The 14,622-nt window shown below is 42.7% G+C and overlaps 1 protein-coding gene across 1 annotated transcript in view; it reads right to left on the bottom strand.

Annotated features, from left to right (window-relative positions):
* The window catches only part of LOC135524920 (uncharacterized), a 27,913-nt gene extending 13,343 nt beyond the window's left edge, over positions 1 to 14,570 (bottom strand). The window contains 15 exon segments of the mRNA XM_064952761.1: positions 452 to 493; positions 717 to 917; positions 2,108 to 2,261; positions 8,901 to 8,994; positions 8,996 to 9,054; positions 9,209 to 9,266; positions 10,061 to 10,126; positions 11,756 to 11,778; positions 11,781 to 11,892; positions 11,972 to 12,014; positions 12,118 to 12,232; positions 12,235 to 12,295; positions 12,371 to 12,553; positions 13,193 to 13,373; positions 14,542 to 14,570. Of these exon segments, the coding sequence (XP_064808833.1) occupies positions 452 to 493; positions 717 to 917; positions 2,108 to 2,261; positions 8,901 to 8,994; positions 8,996 to 9,054; positions 9,209 to 9,266; positions 10,061 to 10,126; positions 11,756 to 11,778; positions 11,781 to 11,892; positions 11,972 to 12,014; positions 12,118 to 12,232; positions 12,235 to 12,295; positions 12,371 to 12,553; positions 13,193 to 13,373; positions 14,542 to 14,570 (1,421 nt within the window).
* Positions 14,571 to 14,622: the final 52 nt, after the last annotated feature.

The raw sequence follows: 14,622 nt of genomic DNA, 5'->3' as shown, positions 1-14,622 counted from the left end.
TCTCATGGCTCTCACATCCCTAATGAAGACATGGTGAGCAATATTTTTGGAACATCGAATAGCAATAAAATCACAGTATCGAGTCGCAATACGTATAGAATCTTGAGAATCGCAATACATATTGTATCGGTACCTAAGTATCGTGATAATATTGTATCGTGAGGTCCCTGGAAATTCCCAGCTCTAATAAATAAGTTGATTGATATCATGAGTAATATAATTTGTCTTGACTCCCCATTCCTCTTTGCCTCCACTTGGATGACACCGCACCACCACACAACTGTCATCATATTCACTTTCAGATTTACTACAGCCCACCACTAAACTCTCTCTCTCTCCTTCCTTAGCTACTCCTTTTTGCCCCTGATCCCTGTCCCTCTGCCACCTCCTCTCCCTCCTTCCCTCTCTCACCGTGTGTGTGTTCTGGTTACCGTGTGGGCGACCAGTTTACAGTGAGTGTGTGACCAGGTTACTCCCTATGAGGGGCGCTGTCCTGGACACAAGCATCACATACACAGACAGCAAACACATTATGAAAATTTGATTTAATATTTATGATGAAGCATTGAGGTACAAAGGAAAACATGGTCAATTGTTTCACACACACACACACACACACACACACACACACACACACACACACACACACACACACACACACACACACACACACACACACACACACACACACACACACACACACACAGCAGACTCACAGTGAGTCTGCTGTGTGTGTGTGTGTGTCCCTCTGCAGGCAAACCAGAGGTCTCTGTGTGGCCCAGCTCCAGATAATGACCTCTACATCGTGGTTACCCGTAGCAACGACCCCCAGGGCAGGGCAGTGGTCAACCGCCAGGATGTCAGCACCGTGTTGCTGACCCAACTCTCAAAACATGTCTGCCCTCACATACACATCCCATATGACACACCACACACAAGAGGCCATATAACAACATGTCTGCCCTCACATACACATCCTACACCAACACACACAGGACGCCATATTGGAACCATACGTTCACCAAAATAACATACTAATTTGAACCTTGGTGCCAACATTAAAATTGGAAAACAGTAGTATGACTTTATATCTACCCATCTAGTGAGTGATACTGTGAGTATAACAAGACCCAGAAGTCATACTTTGAGTCAACCAACTGCACTGTTGGTTAAAAGCATTTTTTTTTTTTTTTTTTTTTTATTTTACCCCTTTTTCTCCCCAATTTCATGGTATCCAATTGTTTTAGTAGCTACTATCTCATCGCTACAACTCCCATAGGGGCTCGGGAGAGACGAAGGTTGAAAGTCATGCGTCCTCCGATACACAAGCGCACATCCAACCCGGAAGCCAGCCGCACCAATGTGTCAGAGGAAACATGTCTGCAACCTTGGTTCCACTCAGAGGTACCAGACACATACCTTTCTGACAAGAGAGCTTTCAGCGACTCCTGCGCCCGGCCCGCCACAGGAGTCGCTGGTGCACGATGAGACAAGGACATCCCTACCCTCCCTAACCCAGACGACGCTAGGCCAATTGTGCGTCGCCCCACGGACCTCCCGGTCGCGGCCGGTTACGGCAGAGCCTGGGCGCGAACCCAGAGTCTTTGCGCCACCCGGGAGGCCCAGTAAGTAAGCATTTCATGGTAAGATCTACACTTGTTGTATTCAGTGCATGTTACGAATAAAGGTTGATTTGATTTGATTCACTGATATAGTTTACATACACCACCTCTTAGCCAAGTTGTTATAGCATAAAAATGATGTGTTCTCAAAACCCCACCAGGTTCTGCTGATGTCTTACAGTAAGAAACCTCAGAACTAAATATGCTATATATATATATATATATATATATATATATATATATATATATATATATATATATATATAAATAGATATTCATTCATGAAAGCTCTCTTGTAAGGAAGGTATGTGTCTGGTACCTCTGAGTGGAACCACATGGAGCAGACATGGTCTGGCGGTAGTGTAAGATAACACTGGTGTTGAGGTGTGGTGGACTCTTTCACCAGAGAGTGCAGTATAGGTGTTTATACTGGCTGGAACACATGCACTTTTCATTGACAAGGAAAATGTGTGTGTGAATGTACCTTAGCCCCTGTGATGTCATACTAAGCGATCTGTTGGCTCCACCCCACAGCCAGGAGCTAATTGTCATGGAGACAGGTGATCCCTGTGACCTCTGAGAAGGTGGCATGCTCTATCTTGTGTAGGTTGAGGCCGCTCAGTAGGTTCCACACCTTTTAACAGACAGAAAAATCCTATCACAGTAAACTACATCTGTGTCCATCTAAAGTTGTTCTAACTTAATCTTAGTCAATCCACCCCGCTCAGAGAGAGAGAGACACAGCTGCATGTGAGCTCTCATATTTTTCAGCATGTTTTTTTACAAAAGGATAGATTTGGAGTTAGATAAACTTGGATTTTTCAGCAAGGACATGTGCAGGATGCTACCCTCCACAGCATGGCCTTTGCTCCAGATCAAAATTCCAAACCTACAACCTAATTTTGACCAAAATTAACCTGAGAGATTACTGCTACCAAGGTTTCCTTTTTCCAAGCTATACGGTGGGTGCTCAAACAAACAAACAGCAGAAACCTGAGGACACCATCCAACCTGGGACTGAGTGAGTAGTGTTTGGTCTGATGCTATTTTGAAAGCCAAGAAGAAAAAGATATTTAAAAAATGAAAAATAAAGTACATTACAATTATATATTTTACTTTATAGGGACTGAATGCTTAGTTAAGGCTGCTTGCAAGCTTGCAAGGACAGACCAGATACAACTTCAATTAGCACTGAGGTGTGAAGTAAAAGGTGTCGAGGCCTTTGGGCTCAACAAGTGGCAGGAGTCTTGGTAAGCATCCTCTGAAGCCCCTCCTGCTGTTCAAAGACCATTCACTGGCATTTTCTACAAGACATCTGCCTCCAGAAATAACAACTTCTCGATTGGATTCCACCTGGCGATCTGTTCACCATCTGCCCTGGCCTGTCTCCCTCTGTCTGGTACAGGTACCCCCACCACACTCCCCCCTCTTTCCTGAGCTTTCGCTCGCCTCCAGCAGACACACACTGTTGGGGCGAGTGATTCTGAACTTACAATGGCTAGCCCCAAGTTGTTATTTATTTTATTTTTTTCTTGTGCATTTTGCTGTTTGCCTTATGACTCCTGTATGCTTCGTTGACTACAAACTTTCTTTACCCAACTGTGGGACAGACTATGTTTGTTCCCATACTCAGGACTCTGACACTCTATTGGTTACATAGACTTTTGGCCTCCCATCCTATTCTAACCATGTCTCACAGGATTTGTATTCATGTTACCTGATGAAATTGCTGTACAATATGATCTTGTTGCCATCTGATGCACATTCAGATGTCATAAATCAGCACTGCAGAGCTCTTCCTGTCCTATGCCGTGCCTTGACTGTATTACTGTTGATGATATCTGGAAATGTGCATGTACACCATCTACTGTTGCTAGCCACCATTCTGACTTGTGCTCTGATATCTGCTTCACTGATTTCTGCTCTCATAAAAGCCTGGGATTTCTGCATGTTAACACTAGAAGCTTATTACCTGAAATGGATCAATTGAAAGTGTGGGTTCACAGCTCCAATCCAGATGTGTTGGTCATTACTGAGACGTGATTAAGGAAGAGTGTTTTGAATACAGATGTTAACCTTTGTGGTTATAACCTTTTTCGGCAAGACAGATCTTCCAAAGGTGAGGGGGGGGGGGGGGATCTTTACCAAGGCTCACCTTCAGTGCTCAGTTGTCTCCACCAAGTCTGTCCCCAAACAATTTGATTTGCTGGTTTTAAGCGTTAAACTTTCAAATAGCTCTTTGTTGACTGTTGAAGGGGTGCTATCGTCCTCCATCAGAACCGGCCTGTACCCTACCTGTCCTAAGCTCTCTCCTGGCCCCTTACACAAGTCTGAATTTGTCCTGCTAGGTGACCTAAACTGGGACATACTTAAACCACCTGACCAAGTCCTAAAGCAATGGGACCACCTAAATCTTTCTGAGATTATTACCAATCCCACAAGGTATGACTCCAAACACCCAGAAAAGGCTGCTCTCCTCGATGTTATCCTGACAAATAATCCTGATAGGTATCAGTCTGGTGTTTTCTGTAATGATCACTGTTTTACAGCCTGTGTTCATAATGGCTGCTCAGTGAAACAACCTGATTTGTCATAGACGCATGCTAAAAAACTTTAATAAGAAAGCCTTCAGTCATAAACTGGCCTCTGTAAAATGGTATATAGAATCAGCTTGATCCCCTCTGTCGAAGACACTTGAACCTTCTTTTTTGATATTTTCAGTGGTATTGTTAACAAACACGCCCACATAAAGAAAATTCATATTAAAAACAGGTTCAGCCCCTGGTTTGACTGTGAACTTGTAGAGTTACTCCACCGCAAGAATTCAATTTTTCGAAAGGCTCGGCACACACATCCTCAGACTGACTGGCTCTCGTTTAGGCAAATGAGAAATAAGTGCACTCAGGCTATCCGGAAGGCCAAAGTTAATTACTTTAAGGAGTAGTTCTCTCTCTGTGGGTCTAACCCCAAGAAGTTCTGGAAAACAGTTAAAGACCTGGAGATAAACCCTTCTCCTCACAGCTGCCCATGTCTCTTAATGTTGATGATGTGGTTGTTACTGACAAGAAGCACATGGCTGAGCTCGTTAATCACCACTTCATTAACTCAGGATTGTTATGTGACTCAGCCATGCCTCATTGCCCGTCCAAAATGTCCTAATTTCCCACCCCTTCTAATGCGACTATACCCGATGCTTCTCCCTCTTTTTCCCCTACCCCACTACAATGTTTCTCCCTGCAGGCAGTCACTGAGTCCGAGGTGCTAGAGGAGCTCCTTAAACTTGACCCTCAAAAAACATCTGGGTCAGATGGTTTAGACCCTTTCTTCTTTAAGGTTGCTGCCCCTATCATCGCCAAGCCTATCTCTGGCCTTTTTAACCTGTCTATCCTTTCTGGGGAGGTTCCTATTGCTTGGAAGGCAGCCACGGGTTGTCCTTTATTTAAAGGGGGAGATCATACTGATCCTAACTGTTATATGCCTATTTCTATTTTGCCCTGTTTATCAAAAGTGTTGTCAAAGATCAACTGATTGGCTTTCTTGATGACTATAGTATTCTCTCGGGTATGCAAACTGGTTTCCGCTCAGGTTATGGATGTGTCACTGCAACCTTAAAGGTCCTCAATGATGTCACCATTGCCCTTGATTCTAAGCAACGTTATACTGCTATTTTTATTGACTTGGCCGAAGATTTTGATGTGGAAGAGCATTCCTATCCTTGTGGGCCGGCTAAGGAGTATTGGTGTATCTGAGGGGCCTTTGGCCTGGTTTGCTAACTACCTCTCTCAAAGAGTGCAGTGTATAAAGTAGAGGTCGACCGATTATGATTTTTCAACGCCAATACCGATACCGATTTATTGGAGGAGCAAAAAAAGCAGATATCGATTAATCGGCCAATTTTTTATCGTACTTATTTGTAATATTGACAAATACAACAATACTGAATGAACACTTATTTTAATTTAATATAATCCATCAATAAAATCAATTTAGCCTCAAATAAATAATGAAACATGTTCAATTTGGCTTACATAATGCAAAAACAAAGTGTTGGAGAAGAAAGTAAAAGTGCAATATGTTCCATGTAAGAAAGCTAATGTTTAAGTTCCTTGCTCAGAACATGAGAACATATGAAAGCTGGTGGTTCCTTTTAACATAAGTCTTCAATATTCCCAGGTAAGAAGTTTTAGGTTGTAGTTATTATAGGAATTATAGGACTATTTCTCTCTATACGATTTGTATTTCATATACCTTTGACTATTGGATGTTCTTATAGGCACTTTAGTATTGCCAGTGTAACAGTATAGCTTCCATCCCTCTCCTCGCCGCTACCTGAGCTCGAACCAGGAACACATCGACAACAGCCACCCTCGAAGCAGCTTTACCCGTGCAGTGCAAGGGGAACAACTCCTCCAAGTATCTGAGGAAGTGACGTTTGAAACGCTATTAGCACGCACCCCGCTAACTAGCTAGCCATTTCACATCGGTTACACCAGCCTAATCTCGCTGGCAATGCTTGAAGAGCATTGCGAAGAGCTGCTGACAAAACGCACGAAAGTGCTGTTTGAATGAATGCTTACAAGCCTGCTGCTGCCTACCATCGCTCAGTCAGACTGCTCTATCAAATCATAGACTTAATTATAACATAATAACACACAGAAATACGAGGTCACCGGGGTAGCGGCAGGGTAGCCTAGTGGTTAGAGCATTGGACTAGTAACAGGAAGGTTGCAAATTCAAACCCCCGAGCTGACAAGGTACAAACCTGTCATTGTGCCCCTGAACAGGCAGTTAACCCACTGTTCCTAGGCCGTCATTGAAAATGAGAATTTGTTCTTAACTGACTTGCCTAGTTAAATAAAGGTAAAATAAAAAATAAAAATGTCATTAATATGGTTGAACCCGGAAACTATCATTTCGAAAACAAAATGTTTATTATTTCAGTGAAATACGGAACCGTTACGTATTTTATCTAACGGATGGCATCCCTAAGTCTAAATATTGCTGTTACATTGCACAACCTTCAATGTTATGTCATAATTACGTAAAATTCTGGCAAATTAGTTTGCAATGAGCCAGGTGGCCTAAACTGTTGCATATACCCTGACTCTGCGTGCAATGAACACAAGAGAAGTGACACAATTTCACCTGGTTAATATTGCCTGCTAACCTTTTTTTTTAGCTAAATATGCAGGTTTAAAAAATATATACTGCTATGTATTGATTTTAAGAAAGGCATTGATGTTTATGGTTAGGTACACGTTGGAGCAACGACAGTCCTTTTTCACGAATGCGCACCGCATCGATTATATGCAACGCAGGACACGCTAGAAAAACTGGTAATATCATCAACCATGTGTAGTTATAACTAGTGATTATGATTGATTGATTGTTTTTTATAAGACAAGTTTAATGCTAGCGAGCAACTTACCGTGGCCTCTTACTGCATTCGCGTAACAGGCAGGCTCCTCATGAGGCAGGTGGTTAGAGCGTTGGACTAGTTAACCATAAGGTTGCAAGATTGAATCCCTGAGCTGACATGGTAAAACTCTGTCGTTCTGCCCCTGAACAAGGCAGTTAACCCACCATTCCTAGGCCGTCATTGAAAATATGAATGTGTTCTTAACTGACTTGCCTAGTTAAATAAAATAAAAATAATAATTTAAATCGGCTAAATCGGCGTCCAAAAATACAGATTCCGATTGTTATGAAAACTTGAAATCGGCCCTAGTTAATCGGCCATTCCAATTAATCGGTCGACCTCTAATATAAAGTCAAAAAATCTGCTGTCTCAGTCACTGTCTGTCAACCAAGGGAGTACCCAAAGGGCTCGATCCTAGGCCCCACGATCTTCTCAATTTACATCAACAATATAGCTCAGGCAGTAGGAAGCTCTCTCATCCATTTATATGCAGATGATGCAGTCTTATACTTAGCTGGCCTCCCCAGATTTTGTGTTAAATGCTCTACAACAAGGCTTTCTTAGTGTCCAACAATCTTTCTTCTGAACACCTCCAAAACAAAGGTCGTGTGTTTTGGTAAGAAGAATGCCCCTCTCCCCACAGGTGTGATTACTACCTCTGAGGGTTTAGAGCTTGAGGTAGTCACCTCATACAAGTACTTGGGAGTATGGCTAGACGGTGCACTGTCCTTCTCTCAGCACATATCAAAACTGCAGGCTAAAGTTAAATCTAGACTTGGTTCCCTCTATCGTAATCACTCCTCTTTCACCCCAGCTGCCAACCTAACCCTGATTCAGATGATCATCCTACCCATGCAAGATTACAGAGACATAATTTATAGATCGGTAGGTAATTGTCCTCTCGAGCGGCTAGATGTTTTTTTTTTACCATTCGGCCATCAGATTTGACACCAATGCTCCTTATAGAACACTCTACGCTCCTCTGTAAACTGGTCATCTCTGTATACCCGTCGCAAGACCCACTGGTTGATGCTTATTTATAAAACCCTCTTAGGCCTCACTCCCTCCTATCTGAGATATCTACTGCAGCCCTCATCCTCCACATACAACACCCGTTCTGCCAGTCACATTCTGTTAAAGGTCCCCAAAGCACCTTTTTCAGTTGGCTGCAGCTAGCGACTGGAACGATCTGCAACAAACACTCAAACTGGACAGTTTTATCTCAATCTCTTCATTCAAAGACTCAATCATGGACACTCTTACTGGCGGTTGTGGCTGCTTTGTGTGAGGTATTGTTGTCTCTACCTTCTTGCCCTTTGTGCTGTTGTCTGTCCCCAATAATGTTTGTACCATGTTTTGTGCTGTTACCATGTTGTGTTGGTACCATGTTGTTGTTATGTTGTGTTGCTACCATGCTATGTTGTTGTCTTAGATCTCTCTTTATGTAGTGTTGTGTTGTCTCTCTGGTCATGGTGTGTGTTTAGTCCTATATTTATATTCGATACATTTAAAAAAAAAATCCCAGCCCCCATCCCCGCAGGAGGCCTTTTGCCTTTTGGTTGGCCGTCATTGTAGATAATAATTTCTTCTTAACAGACTTGCCTAGTTAAATAAAGGTTAAATAAAAATACAAATAATGAAGGAGAAGGTCTTAACAGATACTTGGAGAATGTGTCCTGCTTTTCTCCTTTTCTTAATATAGTTATCAGACATCAGTAACATGGTTGGATGGGTGAAAGCACAGGCTCCACTGCATAAAGCTACAGTTGCTTTTACCAATCCAGGTTGTCAGTTCAGTAGTGATAAAAAAATATGGAGAGAGATTAATTGATCATTTGCAAACAGGGTCCTTGAGAAGTTGGTTCTGTTGCGTGCTCCAGTGATGAGTCTTCTGTGGGAGGAGTCTATCCCCATCTCTTCCTCTCCGTGAACACTGGTGATCTTCAGACTCAAGAGTCCCTATTTCTACGTCCCACAGTGATACAGACAAGTCATTACATCCGGTGATGACCTACACACACATAGGAAAACACACGATACACACACACGGATATAAACAGACATGCACACACACACAGACATAAACACACACATACAGTATGCACACTCTCGTGTGTGTATGTGTAGATGTGACAGTGTATATGTGTATAAGATTCCATACACTCCTGTTTCAGTGTGTTGTTGTAGAGGGCACAGGAGAGGGGGGCACCATGGCATTGTCTCCCCTCTCCTCATCCCTCCTCCCAAACTCTCATATGCAGATAACATCTATGCTGGCTGGGTGGCATACAGATTTTTAGCAAATTTCCAAAAAATAACCCTTCACAAAAGATTGTGTCAAATCCCTTTTGTCTCTAATAGTGCTGAGCTGTCACGCCCTGACCTGAGTATTCTTTGTTTTCTTTATTGTTTTGGTTAGGTCAGGGTGTGACATGGGTGATGTATGTGTTTTTGTATAGTCTAGGGGTTATGTAGGTTTATGGGGTTGTTTATCATCTGGGTGTTTATATATATCTATGGTTGCCTAGATTGGTTCTCAATTAGAGGCAGGTGTTTATCGTTGTCTCTGATTGGGAACCATATTTAGGCAGCCATGTTATTTGGGTATTTCGTAGGTTATTATCTATGCCTATGTCTAGTTGCCTGTGTCTGCACATTTAGATTATATAGCGTCACGTTCGTTTGTTGTTTTTGTAAGTTTGTTTCAGTGTTCTTTCTTCATTAAATATAGAACATGTATTCATATCACGCTGCGCCTTGGTCTCCTCTTTACGACGATCGTGACATGAGCGATTAACCGAAATGTCAGTTATTTTCCTACATCGGTTCAATTATTTGAAACCATTTCTTTCCTTTTTTTCTGAACTCGATGCTCACATTGCACTGCAGAGATAAATCAGATCATTGCCGAACTTTGAGATTTAGTTAGTAGTTGTAGTTTCCAACAGGCCAATGTTCTACATGGTTTAGCACAGAAAAGTGAATAATTAACTACAATGAAGCAGTTCCACAGTCTGACCGTAGGATCCAGACCACACGTCACCAACTGGTTAAGAGATCTGCTGAAGTCAAAACAGGTCACACCCTGCAGAGGAGGGAGAAAGGGGGTGAAGAGCGAGAGCAGGAAAGAGGGTGGGGGAGGAGAGGAGAGGGAGAGAGAGGGTGGGCGAAGGAGAGAGAGAACAGCAGAAGAGAGACAGACATAGGGAAAGGGAGGTTAGGATTTATGGGTTACTTAATAAAATGTAGCATAACTCAAAATTCTAAAAATACTTCCTTTCCTATTAGTTTATAATTGGGAACTGTTGAGGACGGCTTCATTGTTCAACTGCTGACCAAAGCTAGACAGTTTATTGCAGCACAAAATGTGCCCTCTCAGAAGCCATAACGACTAATAGAAAACATCCCCTCCCACTTGAATTACTTCTTCACATGTTTTCTCCCCAGTAAAAGCCATTATATATATATATATTACATTGGTTATAGGGTGGGAGTCAACGACAGTGAGCAACATCTAATTTCTAGACAAAACAGTTATGACTCAAAATAATTCTGACCAGGTGAGTTTCATCATTCTGCAGTGTGACGGTAGACCTCTGATGTTATTCATTACTCTCCATGACTACGTGTAGATTGCTACCATGAGAGATTCTGATTAGGTCAGAGTTGACATTTCAACTTGACCTGGGTCAAGGTCACTCAGACCTTCTCTGTCTATTAAAACCCAACCTTGAGTGCTGTCAAAATCTGATAAAGAATAAGGCTGTGTGGTACAATAACAGCTACCCTGTCACGTCTAGTCAAGGTGGGTGGAATCAGGCGCAGAGAGCAGAATGCGATAATAACGTTTATTCTCCGGTGAACAAAAAACAAACAACAGTCAACCCAAAATACAGACAGGGTGAAATATCCAAAACAGGATAAAGACTAACCGGAGAAAAAACAAACAGCAAATACCGACAGACAAAACGAAATGACAAAATAAACAATCCCGCACAAAACAAGGGCGGGACAACCTACATTAAATGCAGACACTAATTAACTAAACAACACACAGGTGAAACCAATTAGACAAAACCAACAGATACACTAAAAAGGGATCAGTAGTGGCTAATAGGACGGTGACGACGACCGCCGAGCACCGCCCGAATGGGCAGGAGAGCCAACCTCGGCGGAAGTCGTGACATACCCACTGCTTTTTGTATCATCCAATAGAAATGGTGGCACTTTATACCTTGCTTACTCCATAGTAACAACACAATAAATATGCATAATAATGTAGATACTATGTAATATTATTACATTATTGATTTCCCACACTTAGGGTTTTCTCCTGAGTGAGACATGCATGACGAATACTGAGGAGGCTTCGCTGATCCTGTTGATTGGTTCCTGTTGGACTGCAGAGATTTTTTGGTAGAAGTCACCAATATCCTGGTAGGAGACATGTTCTTACCCATAATGCCAGTTAACCCATTTGTATCCTGTCACCAACCCTGGTCCTGGAGAACTATGGGGTGTAGCTCACTTAGGAAAGAAGCCTGAAAAACACCATACCCTTTTGGTCCCAAGGAAGGCATGCTAACCACAGTGCCAAGACAAATAACTCCCTTGGAAGAGCTTGTAATGCAGCAAGCAATTATATAGTCATTTCAGTGGTGTGCAGGGTTTTGTTCGAGCCCAGCACAAAGTAAATGGAGAGAATGAGGCCTACCTGCATGTAGATTCTCTTCGGTGGTTGTCCTCACTGAAGGGGCTCTCAAACAGCCCAGTGTGATGTTTGAGGAACCATAACAGATGGACCCCTCCCCTCTCATCTCCCCATTGCAGCAAACAGTGCAGCCCTGGTGACTGGGAGGATAGTGGCCAGATTGGTCAAATGTTCAGATGGGGCATTTATTTTAGCACAAAGAGAATTAGGAATTTTAGCTGTAAATTTGTCATACCAGTAGCAGAGAGAGTTTGGGACATTACTGACAACAAGAGACACTCAGTCAAAAATGGAACTTCAATTTATCAAATCAAAAGCAAAAGTTACACTTTGAGTTTTTAAAAAGTTAACAGTTAAAAGTCAGCTAGACACCAAACAAGTGGACGTCCTTAAAGCGGCTGGTCGTAGACACGTCAACAAAGTGGAGGTCCCTGCTGCTGGTTGCTACAGCGTCCTTGTGGACAATGAGCATGTAGACGAATCAGTGGTCCAGCCCCTGAACCTCCTTCTGTTAACCCCTTCATCTGCAGGGTCTCCAGCCAGCTGGGGACATACATAAGATTGTGTGTGTGTGTGGTGTGTGTGTCTGCTAACTCATTCACACATTATCTCACTCACCTTCATAGTCTAGAGGACATGTAGTTAGCGGTTCCACAGAGTGGGCAGCCCCTCTTTACTGACACAGATGTAACTGAGTGGGGGGGTAGAGCACCTCTAGGCCTGGAGGTGTTGTCTCTCTCTCTCTCTGCACTTCTGTAGCAGGCAGCTACACAGCTCCTTCCACTCACATGACACATCAATCTATAAGAACAGCAGGACATTGGTGTGAACGAGAATTAGTTCTCAATAGACTTACTTGATGAAATTGGGTAAACAAACAAACAAACAAACAGCAAACAGTTAAAATATACATAACAAAGGGTTATAGTTCACATCAAATCAAATGTATTTATATAGCCCTTTGTACATCAGCTGATATCTCAAAGTGCTGTACAGAAACCCAGCCTAAAACCCCAAACAGCATGCAATGCAGGTGTAGAAGCACGGTGGCTAGGAAAAACTCCCTAGAAAGGCCAAAACCTAGGAAAAAACCTAGAGAGTAACCAGGCTATGAGGGGTGGCCAGTCCTCTTCTGGCTGTGCCGGGTGGAGATTATAACAGAACATGGCCAAGATGTTCAAATGTTCATAAATTACCAGCATGGTCATATAATAATAAACACAGTAGTTGTCGAGGGTGCAGCAAGTCAGCACCTCAGGAGTTAATGTTAGTTGGCTTTTCATAGCCCATCATTAAGAGTAACTCTACCACTCCTGCTGTCTCTAGAGAGTTGAAAACAGCAGGTCTGGGACAGGTAGCACGTCCGGTGAACAGGTCAGGATTCCATAGCCGCAGGCAGAACAGTTGAAACTGGAGCAGCAGCACGGCTTCACATGTTACCTCATTAAAGACCCTTTCCATCCATCTGCCCTGGCTGGCTGGACCAATCACAGAACTCATCCCTCCTTCTCCTCCTCCGTCTCTCCGTGCACCTCTCCAACTCCGCCGGGACCCTTGTCCGAGGGTGTGATTGGTAACTGCGTCCCTCAGCAACAGCAAGTGTTCTAGTCTAGTTCTAGGGCTCCCAAGTGGCGCAGCGGTCTAAGGCACTGCATCTCAGTGCAAGAGGTTTCACTACAGTCCCTGGTTTGAATCCAGGCTGTATCACATCTGACTGTGATTGGGAGTCTCATAGGGCGGTCATAATTGTAAATAAGAATGTGTTCTTAACTGACTTGCCTAGTTAAATAAAGGTTCAAATTAAAACATGTTTTGTTCTAGTTCCTCCTGAAGACAGGCATTCTGGCCTGCATCCCTGTAAATGGGAAATATTTACTGTCCCATTACAGTAGACACTTTAGATGCATATGAAACAGTCAATTATAGATAGGCACAATGTGTTTATTGGATAGATATAAATTCCATAAATACTGTAGTGGCCATTCTGTAAGGCATAATATGAATGCCTTACAGAATATGAACGTGTAGCACTCCCCTCTGGCAGCAGTAAGACTGCACACATTGTGACCAATTTCAAAGACTGGAGTAATTGGATCCAGATAACTAACCAATGTCATGTCAAAGTCACAAAACACAAATGCGGTAAAAAGCGTTGTTGTATTGAGGTTGAAACTCAAGTTTCCTTGTATTGTATGTATTTAAAGTGTACTTGACGAGAGACTTCACGGTGTGAGGGAGACTGCTAGGCATAGGGGTGCCCCTAAACCCCCGTCTCGTGTGTTGCCAACCATGATGAGGACAGGCTTGTTGGTCCCGTTGCCATGGGAAACCACGGGACAATCAGTCACATCTCCACATTCTCCTCTCTCTTCCTGGTTAATCTAGGCATGCATGAGTGCTCCTTTTAAGATCAGTGGCAGTTCTCGCAATCAACCCACCGGCAGGCATATGCAGTCAATGAGACAATGAAACTGTTTCTACTCCAAAAGGGTTTGGAATTAGAACTAAGATGTACATTTGCTCTACTCAGAGAGCTAGGTTTTTCAAAAACATGTTGATATCTTGATTTTCTGTAGAATGAAATCACAGGATTCACACCCACAAAACTGAACTAGAATAGAGAAGATGAAAGGTATCTAAACGCAATGCTAGACATGAAATGTGTATATAGACAAGACAGCATTTATAACTTCAACACTGATCTAAATTACAAATAGATAGCCTAACACAATGGAGTATAAAGTGCATTCTCCTTCTTATTGTTCTTAAAACATTAAAAAAAAACTCACCAAGAGCTGCTGTCTCTTAGGTCATCCATTCCTACACACCTAACCTTGCTGTCTGTCCTTCAAATGAGAGCTAAGTCGATT

This window comes from Oncorhynchus masou, chromosome 31 (genome assembly GCF_036934945.1).
Source record: "Oncorhynchus masou masou isolate Uvic2021 chromosome 31, UVic_Omas_1.1, whole genome shotgun sequence".
NCBI lineage: Eukaryota > Metazoa > Chordata > Actinopteri > Salmoniformes > Salmonidae > Oncorhynchus > Oncorhynchus masou.
This window is presented reverse-complemented; position numbering and strand designations above follow the sequence as displayed.